This window comes from Lissotriton vulgaris, unplaced genomic scaffold (assembly GCF_964263255.1).
Source record: "Lissotriton vulgaris unplaced genomic scaffold, aLisVul1.2 SCAFFOLD_4167, whole genome shotgun sequence".
Lineage (NCBI taxonomy): Eukaryota > Metazoa > Chordata > Amphibia > Caudata > Salamandridae > Lissotriton > Lissotriton vulgaris.
Window position 1 is genome coordinate 101,854 of NW_028255489.1, and position 23,161 is coordinate 125,014.

Genomic DNA, 23,161 nt, shown 5'->3' on the forward strand with positions numbered 1-23,161 from the left:
AAGTGGAGCAAAATATGCTCATCCCATTGTTAAACATTTATACAGGCATGGAGTGAAACGAAATACTACAAAGTGCTACTTCACTCTAGTAGAATATACGGGCACATTGAGGGACTCAAAACAAAGCAGCTGCTGACCATCTACAGAAATATGTATCAACAACAGAAGAGTGTTCTTGTTCTGGTTAAGGTGGAAAGAAGCACAGAGCACAAGAAAACAACAAAGCCCAATAGGTTTGTTAGGAAAGCCCTCACTCACCGACGGTGAGTGAGGGTTAACCAGAACAAGAACACTCTTCTGTTGTTGATACATATTATAGTTTGGGGACTAAGAGTGTCCGCGACTCTCCCTTTCTCTCTTGTTGTTTGTAAGCATCTACAGAAATAGAAATCACCAACTTGAGATAACAAGCATTTGCAATGCAATAGGTCTCGCATTAGGAAAGTTTGAGCTATTGGTATTGTAAATGACAAATTTGGTATTTATGTGTTGGTTTTGAAAATAGTGAAATTAATAGCTTTGTCATTTACAATGTTAATAATTTTAACTTTCGCAAATGTGACACCTATAGCATTTGTAATGCAATATATATTGTATTAATGTGACAATATTATTTGTATAAAAGAAACAGTAGAAATATTGGTCTGTAGAAATGGTACATATTTTAATGATGTACAGCAAAAATTTACTATATGTACATGCAATTGGCAATACTATATAATGTAGTAACTCACAAACATGGCGTGTAAAACCTTTTTTTTACATATGCGGCGTTTACTTTTTTTCTTGTAAATAATATAAACAATTGTATATACATTGTTGTTGTTATAGCAAGTAATAACATAAATATAGATCAATGCAATTTGTTCTGTATATAAAGCATTTTATGTAAGAAAGTTATGCAAATAAACATTCCAATAGTGTTTTTGTTTTGTCCAATATACATTTTCTCAGGACATTGCTTGTAAAGTCAAAAATTTTAATGTGCAGTACTTTTAATAATGTGTACAATCCTAAATACGTAACGTAGAGTAAAGCAAATATAGTTGTGCTTTAGCATTGTGATACAAAATATGAAATATACAACAGCATGAAACAAAAAAGAACATTATGTGTTTGCATTTCTTCTTTTTGAAATACGCACTTTTTGCAGTACACACATTTTTTTTTAGGTTGTTATATTTGCTTAATTATGTCTGTGATACATCCATTGCAAAACAATACATTTAGTGTTATTGGTAAATGCAGCATTAGTGCATCTTCGAAGTCTTCTGTTTCTGTTTCAATGTCTAAGAAGTCCATCAAAGTTATATTGTTTATGTCCATCGATTGAACATTTTTACTTGTTTCTATTTGCACTGTCATTGTGCTTTTTTCTTGGTATGTTTTCTCGATTCCATACAATGTTACGGTAATGTTTTCCTTTGGTGGCTGTATGACCTATAGAGAAAGTGTTTTAAGTTAAAGCATTTTTTTTTTTTTTGGCAGTATGACATATTCTCAAATTATTACTTACTTGTACTGTAGTGTGTCTAGTTGTATTCAGTATTTTTTCTCCGTTGAATTCATGTACAGTCAGATGTGTTATCTGTACATATTTTCCAATTTGTAAAGCAAAATCTGTTGCTTCTCTCCAGAGACTAACTTTCACAGAGTCGGTAGCATCATTAATTGTTATACTCTTAATCTTTGTTTCTTGTCCGTTGACGAATATATTTTTTGTAGCTTCTACCTGTTGTACATAAAATTGTGATTGGTTGCTGTTCTTGTACATAGTTGTATTCAGGCAAAAACAGAATGTTCTTTGTATGTTTTATAGAAAAATGGTTACTTTTTGTAAAAACATATTAAAGAAAGCGCTCTTAATTTGCTTTAATAAAATCATAGTAATAAAATAATCAAATTGATAGTTATTAGTTTAGCATATAAGAGAACAATGAAAAGTTGCTTACAAGTAGTTGTATATATAAATGCTGTTTGTACATGAGTGACATTATAGTTAGGCATTTTTGCAAATAATAAAATAAATAAACTGCTTTACTTGCCTTATATTGTTTTTTAATTGTTGGAATGTGAGTAGTTGCAATGGTGTAAGCTGTTTATGTATTTTTGTTTACTGCAAGACTTGTAGTAGTATAAGAAGCAGATGGTAAGTTAAGAAATAATAATTGAGGAAATCCCAACAGCTAAAAAAGCGAATGTATATCAATTAATTTAGTTGTGTGCAATAATATAAATGCACCATGCAAAAGAAAGACAACTATTATACTTTGTTGCTTAGTTGTAAACATGTAATATATTAGTTGTAGTTCTTTTTGAGACATAAAAGGGAAGCTGGGGGAAAGATTGATATGTTTTTTTTTGGAGTAGTATAAGCTGTGTGAATAAAAGGGAAGTTGGGGTAAAGATTGAGGCATTTTTATGGAGTAGCATAAAATATGGGGAAAATGCAAAAACTGCTTATTTTGTAAGGTAGTGTTTAAAAAAAAATTATTATAGCATTACTTGTTTTAAGTAGCATTGTACAATTTTCTTTTGTTGTACAAGTAGTTCTTTGAAACAGGTAAATGCTACTTATAGGTAAGTTGCATTGTATTTAGCAATATATATATATATATTTTTTTCTTTTTTATCCTCATTTGCCAACTCGCCACCCAGTTTACTAACTGTTCCACCTGCTGGGTTTTTTGTATCTCATACGCTAGTATGTCGAGGAAGAGGCATCGGGCTCACCTCCACAGAGTCCGGCCAGCGTATTATCCAAACCCTTGATTCCATTTGACCCATCCGGTGTGCCCATCTCATCCTCATTCCTGGAGCCTGAGTGTCAACCCAAATACTAGCGAGATAGGCGTGGGGCTTAATCATAGGATTGATGTTGCTTTGTTCGATAAACAATTAAAAATTTCCCACATACCAATCACCCAAAACGTAGAAGAAAGGGTACCAAAAATGCTAGTTTTTTTTTGGTGTGATTCAACATATCTAGTTTGGCTGTATATCTCATTGACTTTATCCAGTCCAAATCATTTGGAAAGAGGGGAGAGACCCACAACTTACAAAGTTCTCTACGTGCCAGTAGTATAGCATAAAAAATCAATTTCACATTGTCATTAATTCTATCTTCCTCTAGGTCATTCCTCCCAGTAATTATAAGTTCGGGGCTTACCTCTATTTGCAGGTTCAGAGCTTGAGATAAACAGTTACTCACATCTTGCCAAAAGCCTCTTATCTCCAAGCAAAAGACAAACATATGGAGGTCATCGGTGTTGGGGGTCTTACATTTTGCGCACTCCACCACTCCACTTGATTTAAGTTTCGTCAATCTGCACGGAGTCCAGTAGGCCCTGTGGATTGTGAACAGAAGGTTTCTCCTTAAATTCGCAGGTTTAACCACTCTGTATAGTATAGCCATAGATACTTGCCATTGGTTTTCCGTTGCAATCTTTGGCAAGCTTTGCTCCCACAGGACCTCCGGAAGTAAGAAGGGGCCATCTTCCATCTCCAACATTGACCAATACCACAAGGCCACTTCCTTCTTAAAAGACCCCTCCATCGCCAGTTTTGCCTCAAAGTCATTCTGTATTCCAATTCGATTTTCGAAGCCCTTCACCCAGCTCTGAATCTGTAAGTATTTATACTTTGAGAAGACTTGCCCCCACCTTTGTTGGCATTCACTCCATGCCAACAAATTCCCCTCCTGAAACAGGTCATTCCATCTCCGAACTGAACCCTCTCTCTTTAATGGAATTGCCAATAAATCCTTTGTCCAAGGCGGAGAACCTGGTGGGTCCCATATTGGAGCCATACAACTCAAATATGGTATCTTTAAGAATTTCCTAATCTTGTACCACATCTCTGCCAAATCATATAGAACTTTCAACCTAACCTTTTTTAAAAACCTAGGATCTGAGAACTTATACAAAAAACCAAAGTCTGTATAACCACCATTCTTTAACATCACACCAAATATATCTCCTATTGGTGACTGAAAGCGGGTACCCAATAGCATCCTACAATTTTTCAACCCAAAAGCCCATGCATAAATTTGCAAGTCCGGGGCAGCCAATCCTCCTTTACAAAGCCTCCTTATTTTTTTCCACAAAAGTCGTGACCCCTTTGATGCCCAAATAAAAGAAGCTATCTCGCTCTGGAGTTTGGCTAACCACTCCTTTCGAAATCCAAGCGGAATAACCTCAAACAGAAAAGTTACCTTTGGCAGGATCATCATCTTCACTAAATTGGTTCTGCCATATAACGACAAAGGTAAATTCATCCATCCTTTAAGCATGGCCGAAACTTCTTGTTTAACTCTAAAGAAATTTGTTTTCGCCAAATCCGCAATATTATGAGTAACCCTCACCCCCAGGTATCTCATATCCGCCTTAGTGACTAACCCCTCTGTGGGCAAGTTCCAAGCCATAATCTCAGTTTTTTCCTGGTTGATCGTGTAACCAGAGACAGCTCCAAAGTCCTTAGTGATACCTGTCAGGGCATCCAAAGACGATTTAGAAAAGGGGGTGGTGATGAACAGAGTGTCTGAGTTAAACAGACCACTCTTACCCAGTCCAAAGATCAGGGCTTGATCCATCACCGTTATTTATCTCACTGCCCCATCCCAGCTCAGAACCTGGCTATATGCAAATCAGTCTGTCCCTGGCCCAGTGCATCATGGGAACAGGGCAGACTAAACTACGTAGCCAATTCTTCACCAGAAAGGAGACAAGCTACCGGGGACCGGTTTCTGGCATTTCAGCCTTCTTCGGCCCGGCTTGCTTGAATCCTGATGGAGCAGTGAGAAAGGGACTCATGTCTGAGTATACCCTGCCACACCTATAGTGGCCAAAAACGATTTAGAAAAGGGGGTGGTGATGAACAGAGTGTCTGAGTTAAACAGACCACTCTTACCCAGTCCAAAGATCAGGGCTTGATCCATCACCGTTATTTATCTCACTGCCCCATCCCAGCTCAGAACCTGGCTATATGCAAATCAGTCTGTCCCTGGCCCAGTGCATCATGGGAACAGGGCAGACTAAACTACCAAGCCAATTCTTCACCAGAAAGGAGACAAGCTACCGGGGACCGGTTTCTGGCATTTCAGCCTTCTTCGGCCCGGCTTGCTTGAATCCTGATGGAGCAGTGAGAAAGGGACTCATGTCTGAGTATACCCTGCCACACCTATAGTGGCCAAAAACGATTTAGAAAAGGGGATGGTGATGAACAGAGTGTCTGAGTTAAACAGACCACTCTTACCCAGTCCAAAGATCAGGGCTTGATCCATCACCGTTATTTACCTCACTGCCCCATCCCAGCTCAGAACCTGGCTATATGCAAATCAGTCTGACCCTGGCCCAGTGCATCATGGGAACAGGGCAGACTAAACTACCAAGCCAATTCTTCACCAGAAAGGAGACAAGCTACCGGGGACCGGTTTCTGGCATTTCAGCCTTCTTCGGCCCGGCTTGCTTGAATCCTGATGGAGCAGTGAGAAAGGGACTCATGTCTGAGTATACCCTGCCACACCTATAGTGGCAGGGAGCTTGTTTCCTTCCCAGTGTAAGAATTGGCTTTTGTAGTTTGGTTTGCCCTGTTCCCATCATGCACTGGGACAGGAACAGACTAATTTGCATACAGCCAGGTTCTGAAACTGGGATGGTGCAGTGAGCTAAAAAACGGTGTTGGATCTAGCCCTGATCTCTTGACTGGGTGAGAGCTTTCTGCTTAATTCAGAGACTCTGTCCCTCACCACCCCTTGTTGTAAATATTTTTGTCCACCCTAAGCGTGGAAGGGTATTCTCAGATGTGAGACCCTTGCTCATTGCACCATCAGGATTCAAGCAAACCGGGCCGAAGACGGCTGTAATGCCAGAAACCGTTCCTCGGGAGCTTGTTTCCTTCCCAGTGTAAGAATTGGCTTTTGTAGTTTGGTTTGCCCTGTTCCCATCATGCACTGGGACAGGAACAGACTAATTTGCATAAAGCCAGGTTCTGAAACTGGGATGGTGCAGTGAGCTAAAAAACGGTGTTGGATCTAGCCCTGATCTCTTGACTGGGTGAGAGCTTTCTGCTTAATTCAGAGACTCTGTCCCTCACCACCCCTTGTTGTAAATATTTTTGTCCACCCTAAGCGTGGAAGGGTATTCTCAGATGTGAGACCCTTGCTCATTGCACCATCAGGATTCAAGCAAACCGGGCCGAAGACGGCTGTAATGCCAGAAACCGGTCCCCGGGAGCTTATTTCCTTCCCAGTGTAAGAATTGGCTTTTGTAGTTTGGTTTGCCCTGTTCCCATCATGCACTGGGACAGGAACAGACTAATTTGCATACAGCCAGGTTCTGAAACTGGGATGGTGCAGTGAGCTAAAAAACGGTGTTGGATCTAGCCCTGATCTCTTGACTGGGTGAGAGCTTTCTGCTTAATTCAGAGACTCTGTCCCTCACCACCCCTTGTTGTAAATATTTTTGTCCACCCTAAGCGTGGAAGGGTATTCTCAGATGTGAGACCCTTGCTCATTGCACCATCAGGATTCAAGCAAACCGGGCCGAAGACGGCTGTAATGCCAGAAACCGGTCCCCGGGAGCTTGTTTCCTTCCCAGTGTAAGAATTGGCTTTTGTAGTTTGGTTTGCCCTGTTCCCATCATGCACTGGGACAGGAACAGACTAATTTGCATACAGCCAGGTTCTGAAACTGGGATGGTGCAGTGAGCTAAAAAACGGTGTTGGATCTAGCCCTGATCTCTTGACTGGGTGAGAGCTTTCTGCTTAATTCAGAGACTCTGTCCCTCACCACCCCTTGTTGTAAATATTTTTGTCCACCCTAAGCGTGGAAGGGTATTCTCAGATGTGAGACCCTTGCTCATTGCACCATCAGGATTCAAGCAAACCGGGCCGAAGACGGCTGTAATGCCAGAAACCGGTCCCCGGGAGCTTGTTTCCTTCCCAGTGTAAGAATTGGCTTTTGTAGTTTGGTTTGCCCTGTTCCCATCATGCACTGGGACAGGAACAGACTAATTTGCATACAGCCAGGTTCTGAAACTGGGATGGTGCAGTGAGCTAAAAAACGGTGTTGGATCTAGCCCTGATCTCTTGACTGGGTGAGGGCTTTCTGCTTAATTCAGTGACTCTGTCCCTCACCACCCCTTGTTGTAAATATTTTTGTCCACCCTAAGCGTGGAAGGGTATTCTCAGATGTGAGACCCTTGCTCATTGCACCATCAGGATTCAAGCAAACCGGGCCGAAGACGGCTGTAATGCCAGAAACTGGTCCCCGGGAGCTTGTTTCCTTCCCAGTGTAAGAATTGGCTTTTGTAGTTTGGTTTGCCCTGTTCCCATCATGCACTGGGACAGGAACAGACTAATTTGTACACAGCCAGGTTCTGAAACTGGGATGGTGCAGTGAGCTAAAAAACGGTGTTGGATCTAGCCCTGATCTCTTGACTGGGTGAGAGCTTTCTGCTTAATTCAGAGACTCTGTCCCTCACCACCCCTTGTTGTAAATATTTTTGTCCACCCTAAGGTGGAAGGGTATTCTCAGATGTGAGACCCTTGCTCATTGCACCATCAGGATTCAAGCAAACCGGGCCGAAGACGGCTGTAATGCCAGAAACCGGGCCCCGGGAGCTTGTTTCCTTCCCAGTGTAAGAATTGGCTTTTGTAGTTTGGTTTGCCCTGTTCCCATCATGCACTGGGACAGGAACAGACTAATTTGCATACAGCCAGGTTCTGAAACTGGGATGGTGCAGTGAGCTAAAAAACTGTGGTGGATCTAGCCCTGATCTCTTGACTGGGTGAGAGCTTTCTGCTTAATTCAGAGACTCTGTCCCTCACCACCCCTTGTTGTAAATATTTTTGTCCACCCTAAGCGTGGAAGGGTATTCTCAGATGTGAGACCCTTGCTCATTGCACCATCAGGATTCAAGCAAACCGGGCCGAAGACGGCTGTAATGCCAGAAACCGGTCCCCGGGAGCTTGTTTCCTTCCCAGTGTAAGAATTGGCTTTTGTAGTTTGGTTTGCCCTGTTCCCATCATGCACTGGGACAGGAACAGACTAATTTGCATACAGCCAGGTTCTGAAACTGGGATGGTGCAGTGAGCTAAAACACGGTGTTGGATCTAGCCCTGATCTCTTGACTGGGTGAGAGCTTTCTGCTTAATTCAGAGACTCTGTCCCTCACCACCCCTTGTTGTAAATATTTTTGTCCACCCTAAGCGTGGAAGGGTATTCTCAGATGTGAGACCCTTGCTCATTGCACCATCAGGATTCAAGCAAACCGGGCCGAAGACGGCTGTAATGCCAGAAACCGGTCCCCAGGAACTTGTTTCCTTCCCAGTGTAAGAATTGGCTTTTGTAGTTTGGTTTGCCCTGTTCCCATCATGCACTGGGACAGGAACAGACTAATTTGCATACAGCCAGGTTCTGAAACTGGGATGGTGCAGTGAGCTAAAAAACGGTGTTGGATCTAGCCCTGATCTCTTGACTGGGTGAGAGCTTTCTGCTTAATTCAGAGACTCTGTCCCTCACCACCCCTTGTTGTAAATATTTTTGTCCACCCTAAGCGTGGAAGGGTATTCTCAGATGTGAGACCCTTGCTCATTGCACCATCAGGATTCAAGCAAACCGGGCCGAAGACGGCTGTAATGCCAGAAACCGGTCCCCGGGAGCTTGTTTCCTTCCCAGTGTAAGAATTGGCTTTTGTAGTTTGGTTTGCCCTGTTCCCATCATGCACTGGGACAGGAACAGACTAATTTGTACACAGCCAGGTTCTGAAACTGGGATGGTGCAGTGAGCTAAAAAACGGTGTTGGATCTAGCCCTGATCTCTTGACTGGGTGAGAGCTTTCTGCTTAATTCAGAGTCTCTGTCCCTCACCACCCCTTGTTGTAAATATTTTTGTCCACCCTAAGCGTGGAAGGGTATTCTCAGATGTGAGACCCTTGCTCATTGCACCATCAGGATTCAAGCAAACCGGGCCGAAGACGGCTGTAATGCCAGAAACCGGGCCCCGGGAGCTTGTTTCCTTCCCAGTGTAAGAATTGGCTTTTGTAGTTTGGTTTGCCCTGTTCCCATCATGCACTGGGACAGGAACAGACTAATTTGCATACAGCCAGGTTCTGAAACTGGGATGGTGCAGTGAGCTAAAAAACTGTGGTGGATCTAGCCCTGATCTCTTGACTGGGTGAGAGCTTTCTGCTTAATTCAGAGACTCTGTCCCTCACCACCCCTTGTTGTAAATATTTTTGTCCACCCTAAGCGTGGAAGGGTATTCTCAGATGTGAGACCCTTGCTCATTGCACCATCAGGATTCAAGCAAACCGGGCCGAAGACGGCAGTAATGCCAGAAACCGGTCCCCGGGAGCTTGTTTCCTTCCCAGTGTAAGAATTGGCTTTTGTAGTTTGGTTTGCCCTGTTCCCATCATGCACTGGGACAGGAACAGACTAATTTGCATACAGCCATGTTCTGAAACTGGGATGGTGCAGTGAGCTAAAAAAAACGGTGTTGGATCTAGCCCTGATCTCTTGACTGGGTGAGAGCTTTCTGCTTAATTCAGAGACTCTGTCCCTCACCACCCCTTGTTGTAAATATTTTTGTCCACCCTAAGCGTGGAAGGGTATTTTCAGATGTGAGACCCTTGCTCATTGCACCATCAGGATTCAAGCAAACCGGGCCGAAGACGGCTGTAATGCCAGAAACCGGTCCCCGGGAGCTTGTTTCCTTCCCAGTGTAAGAATTGGCTTTTGTAGTTTGGTTTGCCCTGTTCCCATCATGCACTGGGACAGGAACAGACTAATTTGCATACAGCCAGGTTCTGAAACTGGGATGGTGCAGTGAGCTAAGAAACGGTGTTGGATCTAGCCCTGATCTCTTGACTGGGTGAGAGCTTTCTGCTTAATTCAGAGACTCTGTCCCTCACCACCCCTTGTTGTAAATATAGGGCATGCAAATTTGAGAAGAAAATAACAATATCATCTGCATAGAGGCCTATTTTTTTTTACCAATTTGCCACCCCAAAAAGCGGAATCCTGTTTGAGCTCCTTATTCTGCAAGCCAGTGGTTCTATGTATAAATTAAACAGTAGTGGTGACAGAGGACACCCTTGTCTCGTACCGCGCATAATTTGCACTGGTGGAGTTAATAATCCATTAACCAGAACCCTGGATGTCGGAGAGTCATAGAGAGAAAAGATAGAGTCAGTAAATCTCTTTCCCAAATTAAGATGTTGTAAAAGAGTTTTTAAGAAAACAAAATTAACTCGATCAAAAGCCTTGGCGGCATCTAAAGCGATTACCGCCAAGGGAAGATCGTTTATGACTGCCATATCTATATTGCCAATAAGAGCAAAAGTTAGTTCTTTTAGATAACGACCCCTAATGAAGCCTTTTTGATCTTGATCTATCAACTTAGGAATCACTAGACTTAACCTATCAGTGAGAATCTTTGTGAAGAACTTATAATCACAGTTAAGGAGTGATATAGGTCTATACGAATCTAACGATCTAGGGGATTTGCCAGGTTTAAGTAGCAAAGAAATAATAGCCTCATTCCATGTACTCGGTATAGCTGCTCCACCCATAAAGATTTGATTAAATAAGTTACACAATACCGGAGCCAATTCTTCTACTAGGGTCTTATAGACTTCAGACGGGAGGCCGTCTGGTCCTGATGCCTTCCCCCTTTTACTCTCCTTAATGACCTTGACCACCTCTTCTATCGTTATGTCGTTATTTAACACCACCTTCAAATCCTCAGCAAGGGGCTCCACCTCCAGCAGCCATCCCTCTATCTCCTCTAGCCTCGATTGTAAATCCTCCCTATATATATCCTCAAAAAATGTGTGGAAGGCTTCTGCTATCCCTTTACTATCAAGTTCAAGTTCAAGTTCAGGGATTTATATAGCGCACTACTCACCCAGAGGGTCTCAAGGCGCTTGGGGAAGGGGAGTTCAATTTTTTTCGAATAGCCAGGTTTTAAGTTCTTTTCTGAAGGAGATGTGGTTTTGAGTAAGGCGGAGGTGAGTGGGGAGTGAGTTCCAGGTCTTGGCCGCCAGGAAGGAGAAGGATCTGCCACCCATGGTGGATTTTCGGATGCGCGGGACTGCGGCGAGGGCTTGATTGGACGATCTAAGTTGGCGGGTGGGTGTGTAGAAGGACAGTCGAGTGTTGAGGCATTCGGGTCCTAGTTTGTAGAGGGCCTTGTGTGCGTGGGTGAGAAGACGGAATGTAATTCTCTTGTTGACGGGAAGCCAGTGGAGGTCTTTTAGGTGTCCGGTGATGTGATCTTGGCGAGGGATGTCCAATATGAGTCTCGCTGATGTGTTTTGGATGCGTTGGAGTTTTTTCTGTAGTTTTGCTGTGATTCCGGCGTATAGTGTGTTACCATAATCCATTCAACTCGTGACCAGTGCGTGGGTGACGGACTTTCTTGTTTCGAGGGGGATCCAGCGGAAGATCTTTTTGAGAATACGAAGTACGTTGAAGCAGGAGGATGAGACTGCGTTGACTTGTCTGGACATCGAGAGAGAGGAGTCTAGGATGAAGCCCAGGTTGCGTGCATGGTTTGTGGGTGTGGGTGCTGTGCCCAGAGCGGAAGGCCACCAAGAGTCATCCCAGGCAGAGGGGGAGGATCCTAGGATGAGCACCTCCGTTTTGTCCCAGTTGAGTTTTAGGCGGCTATGTTTCATCAATTCGGCTACTTCTTTCATGCCTTCGTGAAGATTGGTTTTGGCGGTGTTAGGGGCTTTGGTGAGGGAAAGGATTAACTGGGTGTCGTCGGCATAGGAGATGATGTTAAGGTTGTGTTGACGCGCGATGGAGGCGAGTGGACTCATGTAAACGTTGAAGAGGGTGGGACTGAGTGATGATCCTTGTGGTACTCCACAGATGACTTCAGTGGCCTCTGAGTTGAATGGGGGAAGTCGGACTCTTTGAGTTCTCCCAGCGAGGAATGAGATGATCCAGTCCAAGGCTTTTCCTTGTATGCCGATGTTGCTGAGGCGTTGTATAAGGGTGCTGTGGCAGACTGTGTCGAAGGCGGCGGAGAAGTCGAGTAGGATGAGGGCCACTGTTTCTCCGTTGTCCAGTAGCGTTCGGATGTCGTCTGTAGCTGCGATGAGGGCGGTTTCGGTGCTGTGTTTGGCTCGGAAGCCGGACTGTGAGGGGTCGAGGGAGTTGTTGGATTCAAGGAAGGCGGCGAGTTGGCTGTTGACGGCTTTCTCGATGATTTTGGCGGGGAAGGGGAGGAGGGATATGGGTCGGTAGTTTTTAAGTTCAGAGGGGTCTTCTGTGGGTTTCTTCAAGAGGGCGCTGAGTTCGGCGTGTTTCCAGCTTTCTGGGAAGGTGGCAGAGTTGAACGAGCAGTTGATGACATCACGGAGATGGGGTGCGATGATGGAGTCAGCTTTGTTGAAGATGTGGTGGGGGCAGGGGTCGGTTGGCGAGCCAGAGTGGATTGAGTTCATTAGGCAGATGGTGTCTTCGGTGGTGATTGGGTTCCAGGTGCTGAGGTTGTTAGTTGGCGGTGTAGGATCTGAGGGGGGTGGGGAGGGTTGTTCGCCGGGAGTATTCTCGAAGCTGTTGTGAATGTCGGCAATTTTGTTGTAGAAGAAGGAGGATAACGCATCGCAGAGGTCTTGGGAGGGAGTGATGTCGTTAGATGCTGCGGTAATCAGTAATCAGAGACCCCGTAACTGAAGTCTTAACCCCCTTAATTTGATTCCGAAGCAAGTCCTTTTTAGCTTTCCAAGCTAACAGTTTACTGCACCTTTCACCATAGGAAAAATGCGCTAACTGACTAGCCTCCCATTTTTCCTTAACTCTTTGTGACAATATAGATGTTAATTCTAGCTTTAACTCAAACAGCTTGTTCTTTACCTCCTCCTCACCCAGTGTTCCCCCCCTGAACCTACACCTGCCTCCTCCCATGTGCGAATTTCCATCTCCAAATCCAAAACTTTCCTCCGGTATAATCTTCTCCTCTTGGCGCCCTGTGCTCCCAACCTCCCTCTCAAAAAAGCCTTACAGGTGTCCCAAACAACTTCCGCTTTAGCTTAACCCTCATTAACCTCAAAAAATGCTTTTATCTCACTCCTCAAGATACCTACATATTCCATATCTAAGAGGACTGTCCGATCCAGCCGCCAAGTTGAAGTCGAACCCTCCGCTCCTAGTATTAACTTCAAGGCCACAGCCGAATGGTCAGAGAGGTGCGCCCCCAGATGTTCCACTTCTGCAACCTCATCCTTCAATCTTACATCAACCAAAAAATAGTCTATACAGGACTTATGGTTATATTTCTTATTATGGAAAGTGTACCCTACCTTCTGCCCTGCTTTTATTCTGCAAATATCACAAAGACCCTGCTGAGCAGTAAGAAGTTTTATCCTAGCTGCCATCTTGCTATTTACTACTGCCCTGCTATTATTTGACCTATCTAATTTATGATCTAACACAACATTGAAATCTACCGCCATGATTATTTTACCAGAGAAATCCAGCAGTTCTGCAGCTAACTCATCCAGAGGGGTTTCATCATCTACATTTGGCCCATAATAACCCACCACTACTAGCTGTTCCCGGCCACCCTCAATTTCACTATTGCCCATCTTCCACTCTTATCCGCCACCTTATCTTCCATAGAGATATTAACCCCCTTTCTAACCAATATTGCGACACCTTTTGTCACGATCTCTTGAGGAGTATAGAAAGCATTAGAAATCCACTGCTGAGAAGAAAAGATATCCCTACTCTCACTTGCAGACAGGTGCGTCTCCTGTAAAATTATCACATGTGCCGGGGACTCTTCAAGATACTAAAAAATCAGCTGCCTCCTAGACTTCACTCGCAAACCATTAACATTCCATGTAAGGAACCTTAGCTCCACAGGCTTAGTTGTAGGTCAAAAAATTAACCAGGATCTTCCTAGGTTTGGAGCGGTTCGGATTCAACTGGAAGGGATCTCTGTGAATCCTCTGTATATCTTTAGGTAAAATTTCTTCTGACTCTTCCAACTCTAACTCTGTTTTTAACAAGTGTACTATATAAGTCTTGATATCCGACCCCTCCTTTCCTTCATGTAATTTTAAGATTTTCAGATTATTCCTCCTCTGCATATTTTCTAGCCTTTCGACCCTATCTTCTGTCTCACGTTCTTTAGACTTAATAGCCACAATCTCCTTGTGATTATCAAAGACCCTCTCCCGCATCACTTTTACTTCTGACTCCAGGACTTCTGTGCGGGCACTCAAAATATCAAACTTAGTCTCAAGTTGGCTGCAAGAGGCTCTAATACTCTCCTGATTTTTCTTTGAGTCTTCAAAACTTCTATTCGACGCCTCAAACCCCTCATGAATATCCTTCTCCAGCTTCCTGAGAAGCGCCACTACCGAGAGATCCTAGGTATCAAGTTCAGGATCCACATGACTCTTCTCTGAGTCTGTGTAGATTAAATCAACACCCCCTCCCGCTACCTCACCCTGTGAGCTTGCTCCAGCAGTTAATCCCACACTTAACTGCGGTGAGATATCAATTCTATCCGCTGCTGAGACTACGCTTGACTGTATTAACATATCCAGGTTGTCCGTGCCAGCTACTTGCACCAGCTCTCCTTCATCCTCCATAGTGAAGACCTGAAATCTATTGGGAGTTGTATGTCGTGACCAGTCTTGAGCTGCAATATTCTCTAAGTTATTTACTAAACTAAAATCCTCTTCTGAGTCTAGTTGGGATTTTAGCTGATTATTTTGAGTGTCTTGCGGTTTTAAAACCAGAATTTTTGGAACAGGTTTAAAGAAAGTAGTGAGGGAAGGTGTCGTTACTAACTGGTGATTAAGCCTCTTTTTCCAGCTCCTTTTTATAACTGGCTCCACTCTATTCTCCTCTCCCCGGTCAACCTCCTTCTGCGAATTCTTCAGCTTATCTGAGGAAATCCCCAACTCTACTTTCTTAATGCTTCTTAACGGGTACCGGGAGGGCTCTACACTATTTGTTACTTTATTCTTCCCACTACCTGCTTTCTGTTCCACCTCGAGCTCCTTTTCAGGTGCCCCCGTCTTGCCTGCCAACTTCCTAGTGTCAGCTAACTTAAGTGACAGCCCTTCCAGGGATTCCACACCTCTCCCTCGCCCACCAACTCCTCTCGGAGAAGACCTGGCCACGGCTCGCCGACCTCTATTCAGCTCTAATGCTGCTCTTCTCCAAGTAGCAGTCCGTGTAGATGTGACGCTTTCATCTTCATCCAGCTCCTCCCAAAGCTGTGCAGATCCCTCAGCCTCTGCCATGCGACACGGGGCAGAGGGTCTGAACCACTGGATCACAACGGCAATAACAAAAAGAATATGAGATACGTACTAAACAGCAGGGAGAGAAAAGTGAGAACCCAGTCACATCCCTTCCTCCACTGCCTGCTGGCTGGTGCCCAATTCCTCACCCCCCGGTCACAGTACTTCTTTAGAGAAACGCTGTAGTCACAGAATAAACCACATCCAGATTATCAAACAGTGTGCTCCGTAGGTCCATACCTCCTCCCAGTGCCTCCAGTACATCTGATACCTCCAAGCAAGTCCTCCGCCACCGCTGAAAATCAAATAACCAAGCAGCTACAAACTGCTACTCCTGTCTTTCCAAGCCCCCGTTACAGGGGTAACGTTACTGTGGCTGTTTTTCTAAACAATGGCCATTAATCTGCCAGCCACAACCAGTAACTAGCTGAACAAGAAAACAACACAGCTTGCAGAGCCGAACCGTGCCGAGCAGTTTACGGCTCTTCCTCTCCTCGGGACCTCTGCAGCGGCTGCCGGTGCTCGGCGGCAGAACAAACAAGCACGATAACGTAGTAACCGAGCCGGAACCGAGCCCCGGCGAAACCACTGCTGCCCAACACTCGACAGGCTGTCCGCGACCGCGGTCGGCCGAAAGCTCCGAACAGCTCACCGTCCCTCTTTCCCGCTGCCTCCTAGCGGGAGCAATACATGGCGGCCAGACAAACAAGATATCGGAGCCGCAGCCGAGCTTCAGCAGGGCTGTTAAGCCTCCAACAGGACAAAGAAGCAGCTCAGCAGCACCAAGGTAAGAGCTTCAAAAAATAACTACCAGCACCGAACGCCCAGCACTTTCAGCAGCACCGCCACTCTCCTTACACCCGCGACCCGCTACCTAGCCGGCCGCCATGTTTTTCCCCCAACCCTTCACAGGATTCGTATTTAGCAATATTTTGTATATAGGTAGATATATAAAGCGCTTTACTTACTTCATATTGGTAATTAATTGCTGTTTTCCGTATCTTATAGGATGTCGTGTTAATGTTTACCAAAACATTGTTTTACAGGCTATAGTAACCATTATAAAATAGTTCCATGAATATGGGCATTGTAAGTTACAAGTTATGTATAGTTAGGCATTTTTGCAATCAATAAAATAAATAAACTGCTTTACTTACCTTATATTGTTGTTTAATTGTTGGTATGTTAGTAGTTGCAATGGTGTAAGCTGTTTATATATTTTTTTACTGCAAGACTTGTAGTAGTATAAGAAGCAGATGGTAAGTTAAGAAATAATAATTGAGGAAATGACAACAGCTAAAAAAGCGAATGTATAGCAATTAATTTAGTTGTGTGCAATAATATAAATGCACCATGCAAAAGAAAGACAACTATTATACTTTGTTGTTTAGTTGTTAACATGTAATATATTAGTTGTAGTTCTTTTTGAGACATAAAAGGGAAGCTGGGGGAAAGATTGAGATTTTTTTTGGAGTAGTATAAGCTGTGTGAAAAAAAGGGAAGTTGGGGTAAAGATTGAGGCAATTTTGGGGAGTAGAGATATATGGGAAAATGCAAAAATTGCTTATTTTATAAGGTAGTGTTTAAAAAAATGATTATAGCAATTACTCGTTTTAAGTAGCATTGTACAATTTGCTTTTGTTGTACAAGTCGTTTTTTGAAACGGGTAAATGCTACTTATAGGTAAGCTGCATTGTATTTAGCAATATTTTGTATATAGGTAGATATATAAAGCGCTTTACTTACTTCATATTGGTAATTAATTGCTGTTTTCCGTATCTTATAGGATGTTCTGTTAATGTTTACCAAAACATTGTTTTACAGGCTATAGTAACCATTATAAAATAGTTCCATGAACATGGGCATTGTAAGTTACAAGTTGTGTATAGTTAGGCATTTTTGCAAATAATAAAATAAATAAACGGCTTTACTTACCTTATATTGTTGTTTAATTGTTGGAATGTCAGTAGTTGCAATGGTGTAAGCTGTTTATATTTTTTTTTTACTGCAAGACTTGTAGTAGTATAACAAGCAGATGGTAAGTTAACCCCTTAAGTGCTGCTGACGGCCAATGGTCGTCAGCAGCGCTACCTCCCCAGTGCTGCGCACGACCATTGAACGTCCATTCAGCACTAGTTCTAATGGACAGCGCAGCACTGGGGAGAAATGTGTAATAGCAGCTATGAGGTTAAGAAATAATAATTGAGGAAATCACAACAGCTACAAAAGCGAATGTATAGCAATTAATTTAGTTGTGTGCAATAATATAAATGTACTATGCAAAAAAAAGACAACTATTATACTTTGTTGTTTAGTTGTTAACATGTAATATATTAGTTGTAGTTCTTTTTGAGGCATACAAGGGAAGCTGGGGGTAAGATTGAGATGGTTTTTTTTGGAGTAGTATAAGCTGTGTGAAAAAAAGGGTAGTTGGCGGTCAAGATTGAGGCAATTTTTGGGAGTAGCATAAAATATGGCAAAAATGCAAAAAATGCTTATTTTATAAGATAGTGTTTTAAAAAATATGATTATAGCAATTACTTGTTTTAAGTAGCATTGTACAATTTTCTTTTGTTGTAGAAGTAGTTGTTTGAAACAGGTAAATGCTACTTATAGGTAAGTTCCATTGTATTTAGCAATATTTTGTATATAGGTAGACATATAAAGTGCTTTACTTACTTCATATTGGTAATTAATTGCGGTTTTCCGTATCTTATAGGATGTTGAGTTAATGTTTACCAAAACATTGTTTTACAGGCTATAGTAAACATTATAAAATAGATCCATGAATTTGGGCATTGTAATTTACAAGTTGTGTGCTAAAATCCATATATGAAAACATTGTAAAGTGCATCCTTATTAGAGACAATTAGTTATAGCTATACATTTTTAAAATTTTCATTTCTTTGAGGTAATAGAGAAAGATAGGCAAATGTTTGCAGTTAAAAAAAAGTAATTGAATGCAGCTTACCTCTGTTACTGTCCCTGACACACTCAGTAGTGTCTTCACAGTAGCTCCTCGTGCAGCCTTTATTGGAGATACTGGTGGTGCTGGTGGCTGTAAAATGTATTCAGCCTCCTGGATAACAGCTGACGAAATTGTAAGTGGTGGCATCCTTGCAATCTTTGTTTGTTTTGTTAATAACAATATAGTATTTTTGATAATATAATTTCGAATCATCATTCCATTTTGCTCTTTAGTTTGATTATAGTAATCTTCATTATAACATGTTGCTTTTATACAGCCAGTTTCATCTGCCAAAAGCCATATGGTATAAAACTTTATTTTCTTGTTTTGCATTTCAATAATAAGTCTTTGATGAACATCTAATAATGTTGACACGTATTGCTTTTTGGTATGGCTTTGTATCATTTTCTATGATGTTCTTTAATTCTTCAATAGAGAAACATACTAAATAATAATTGAAAAATAACAATTTGTACAGCAAACAATTTAATGCATTTATTCAAATAGCTAGCCCTATTGGTTTGTGATCACTATAGTACGATTCTAATGTTCCGTAATTTGTAAGGTGTACATTTGTAAAAATGTGGTCTAGCAAAGAGTTGAAGTCTGTTGTAGGTGTGGTCATTTTTTGTTCGCAATTAAAATGTGTTTTCATGTAAGTTAGGAGCAATTTTGTATTGTGTGTTGTTTGTTGTAGATTAGTATTTAAATCACCCATTATGATATATTTATGATTTGGGTATGCATTTAATGTAGTTGTCAAAATTGTTAAAAATACTTGTATTGCAACTTTGGGTGGTTTGTATATAAATAGTATCAAATCTGTGTTGTTGATTGTTTGTGTCATTTGCACAATGTCAATTTGTTGTTGAGTTGTAAATATGGGATGTATTATATGTTGCTTTTTGTGATATATAGCAATTCCATGTTTTGTAAGTTTGTTAAAAAATTGGTCAAATAACATACAATTATAGTGGTCAATACAATATGTGTTGTCAGGTGTTTTGTGTGTTATATTGATTTCGGTTAAGCATAATATGTCAGCATTTAATATATTAGTATCAGCTTTCATTGGTTTGAAATTTTTTTGTAATGACCTTATGTTATGTACTATAATTGTAAAATGTTTGTTATATTGTTGTATTTGTGTTATAGATATTTCTAACAACATATATGTTTTTAAGCGGAACATTTCTTTATGTACTTTTTGATGTGTTACTATTTTATTTTCATTCATTGAAATTTTTTATGTATATGTTTTTTAAAGATTTTGCTCTGCTAATTGCTACATAATGTAAGTGATGTGTTTTGTTGTTATTAAAATGTATATATAATGGTTCTATTGTTTCACTTTGTGTTCTATGTGTAGTGCGTGCAGATGATTGTCGTAATGGAAATTGTTTTCGTATTATAGTTATAAACTTTTTGCTATATTGAAAATGTCGAGAAATTGGTAATATTGGTGTCCATGTATGAGAAATATTTGTATGGTATAGGTGCTTGTTTTGTTGTCTTGTCTGTGTACCTATTTTGTGATTGTCAAAATGTATCCAAATAACAATTGGAATATCATTTGTATTATCTACATATTCAACTATTCCTGTTGCACCATTAGTTAAACCATCATTAACATTAATATTCGAAGTTAGATCATAACGTAAGTTAATGGCAATATGTAATATCTTTTGCAAGCCCATTGTTTGTGTTGAGTTTGTAGGTAATCTTTCTATTATTGTTTCTTTTACTTCTTTACTTAGGTCTGCTGCTACTGTATCTATTGCTACTGCTGTATACATTGGATAGTGTTTTATGTGTTGCGTTAAAACATTATTATTTATTTCATTAACTTCTTTGTTTGTACCCATTATATAGGGTATGGATTGTATTATACTTGAGTCAGGTTCTATTTGGCGAGCTTTTAATTGTTTTACATCTTCATTTGTATGTTCACCTATTCTTAGTCTATTAAGCATTTCTGCAAATGGCAAATCATTTATTTGTCTCATTATTTTTGTGAGTTCATATAATTTAAAATGTGTTTGCCATAAGTTTGTACTCAATGGTCCATACATGTTCTTTGAGTTTTCAAATATATATGTACCAAATACTGGTTTTAATTGGTAAAAGTCTCCAATAGCTAATATAGATATTCCTCCAAAAGGCTTGTTTGATGCTTTTATTTCTTGCATTCTATTGTGATAAAGGTGAAAATATTTGTACCTACCATAGACATTTCATCTATTATCAATACCTTTAAATGCATTAGTTTACTTTGTAGTGCACCTCTGTTTTCATGTGTTAATTGTTTATATGTTAACGTTTGAGAGACTGGTATTTTAAATGTACTTTGTAATGTTTGTCCATCTATATTATGTGCTGCTTTTCCTGTTGGTGCTGTAAGTAAAACATAAATATTGTCAGGATTTTCTCCTGCTTTAGTATTGAAGTACCTTAGCAAAGTTTGATAAAGTGCAGTAATAAGAAAACTTTTACCTACTCCTGCACCGCCAGTACAAAATGTAAAAAAGCTGTTGTTTGTTTTTTCAGTGTAAATCAAAGGAGAGTAACCCTTACGTGTCAAGGGAACAGGGTGCGTAGAGACAAACAAATAAAGAGAGTTCCCTTGAGTTCCTTATTTTTTTTTTTTTTTTTTAAGACCAATGGTCCCAAACTTTATTTAGTTTCACAGGTAATAAGGCAGTTGATCACACAATGTCATAAAAAAGAACAATTACTACAAACGTTACCCAGCTAGTAGCATGCTTTGACATGTCAGTCATACATAAGTGGAAATAAACAGTAGCCAGGGGAGATGCATTAGTCCGCAAACGGCAGTGCCAGAAAAAGTCTCGGGTTGCGGTGCTCGTAGCCCGCAGCACTGCAAAAGGACCAAGGTGGTCTCGTAAGCCAACAACCATTGTCTTAGGCCGCTTTTCCTGGTCGGCACAGAAGTAGTCAAAGGCAGGATCACATCCCACACTGTTACATGGGTCGCTGGGTTACAGTCTCCTGATCTTGGCAGTGTCCAACAGGCATTGTGTGAAGAGTAAACGGGGAGGGGAAATCGGACATCATCATGGGTACAGTAGAAACAATCACGCTGCCAACCAGGAAACACAACAGGGAAGTAAAAGATGGGGGGAGGGAGAAACATTTAAACAACAGTCGGACTAGCATGTGCGTGTACAGTAATGTATCAGTGATCCTAGCTGTGTGTGTTGCACCCTATGTGGGCCGTGTGGGGGCGGGGGCGGCTGAGTATGTATGGCTGCTGCGGTCGCGGGGGGGGGGGAGAAACGACAGGGGGCTCCTCCCGCTGGGCAGGACCTCGGTGGCCGGGGGAGGGAAGGGAGGGGGGGGCTCGCTCCACAACCAGACGGTAGACGACAAGACCCTCACGGTTCCGCGTCGGAGCGGTTACCCTATACCGACCCGGGTGCACGCCCGGTGGTACGCGGTCAGGGCAGCGTCCCAGTCTTGGGCAATCGGGTACTTCCGGAGGCCCGCGGTCTCCTCCCTGTGTAGAGACACACTCTCCGCGCAAGCCCAGTTGTCAAAAGAGCGGCGCCAGTCAACAGGGGGCGGGGGGTGGCACTCTTCCATCGTTTCGTGATGAGCCGCTTAGCTGTGATGAGTCCTAGGTCCCAGAAACGTGCCCTTAGTTTGGTCTGTTTGGTTCTCTTGTAGAGCCCCAGTAGGCATGCTTCCCACGTCTTGGGGAGGGTATCGCCCGTGGCCGCCGTCAATGTGTCAGCGACCGCCGACCAGTACAAGGTGAGTTGGGCGCAACTCCAGAGTGCGTGTAGGAAGTCTGAGTTCTGGAGGCCGCACCTGGGGCACGCCGACGACGTGAGTCCGAAGTAGCGATTCAGTTTGTCTGGGGACAAATACGCGCGGTGTATTATGTAATATTGGATGATCTTAAATCCCGCGTTGCGTGGAATATTTCTGGCGCCTGCCAATACCGCAGCCCACTGTTTGTCTGACCAGACACTAACCCGGTCGGTCGTCCACTTCTCTCTCAGCCTTTGGGAGGAGAATTGAGTATGACTGTGTAGCGCTTGTGCCAACCAATGCACTATATGGGAACCGTCGCCCATCACATGCAGATACTGGATTAGCATATGTGTGGACGGCTCGTGGGCCAAGTCACCCCATGCCTTCGTTAGCCCGCGGAGAAGCCTGGCGTGCGCCAGAAATTGGCCCACTGGCAGGCCGGTGTCTGCGGCCAAGGTCTCGAAAGGCAACAGCTCTCCGTCACTATACAGGCCGCCTAGTTCGTCCAAGTCTGTCGCAGTCCAGCTGCGTAGCTCGGTTGAAGACAGCGCGCCAGTACCCAGGTGGGTCCCCAGTAGAGGCAGGTTCGGGGCATAGGGTACCGTACTGTTGGTGAGTCTGAGGCTCCGCACATAGCACTGCCTCGCGACTGCCACATGGATCTGAACGGGGGGTCGGCCCCGCGTCAGGGGGTGGAAGAGTGTCAGCACTTGTACGGGGGACAGGGTAGTGTCGATCGTGGCCGTATCCATCAGGTTCTTACCACTCAGCCAGTAGGCAACCCATTGTAGCTGGGCCGCTAAATAATAAAGTTCCTGATTGGGAACTGCCAAGCCACCAGAGTCTGAGGCCGCGTAGAGGGTCCTCAATGCTACTCGGGGGCGCCCTTTATTCCAGATGAGGCGCCTGGTGAGGGCTTCCAACCCCTTGAATATGCGTGCCGGTACATACACTGGTAGGTTAGCATAAAAGTAGAGGAGCCGGGGGAGCATTATCATCTTGGTTAGCGCCACTCGGGCCGGCACATTCAATGGGAGGGAGTTCCAGAACGTGACCTGGGCCGATAGCGAGGATATGGCTCTCACGAGGTTGCCCTCCAGGAGATCTATAGGGTCCCGATATATGAGGATCCCTAGATACCTGA

At 42.8% G+C, this 23,161-nt stretch overlaps 1 protein-coding gene across 1 annotated transcript; it reads right to left on the reverse strand.

Annotated features, from left to right (window-relative positions):
* Positions 1–1,176: 1,176 nt before the first annotated feature.
* Positions 1,177–18,387, reverse strand: LOC147659112 (uncharacterized). Its single transcript, XM_086951967.1, has 3 exons — positions 18,244–18,387; positions 1,517–1,732; positions 1,177–1,440 (listed from the first exon to the last, which is right to left on the reverse strand). The coding sequence occupies exons 1-3, from the start codon at positions 18,385–18,387 to the stop codon at positions 1,177–1,179; spliced, it is 624 nt and encodes a 207-aa protein (XP_086808093.1).
* Between the last annotated feature and the right edge of the window lie 4,774 nt (positions 18,388–23,161).

Excerpts from the sequence above, each read along its gene's own strand:
- LOC147659112 (XM_086951967.1), bottom strand. The coding sequence starts at position 18,387 with ATGCCACCACTTACAATTTCGTCAGCTGTTATCCAGGAGGCTGAATAC. Across the intron at positions 1,733-18,243 it reads TGTCAGGGACAGTAACAGAG|GTAGAAGCTACAAAAAATAT; the intron begins GTAAGCTGCATT and ends TATGTACAACAG. Across the intron at positions 1,441-1,516 it reads CTAGACACACTACAGTACAA|GTCATACAGCCACCAAAGGA; the intron begins GTAAGTAATAAT and ends CTTTCTCTATAG.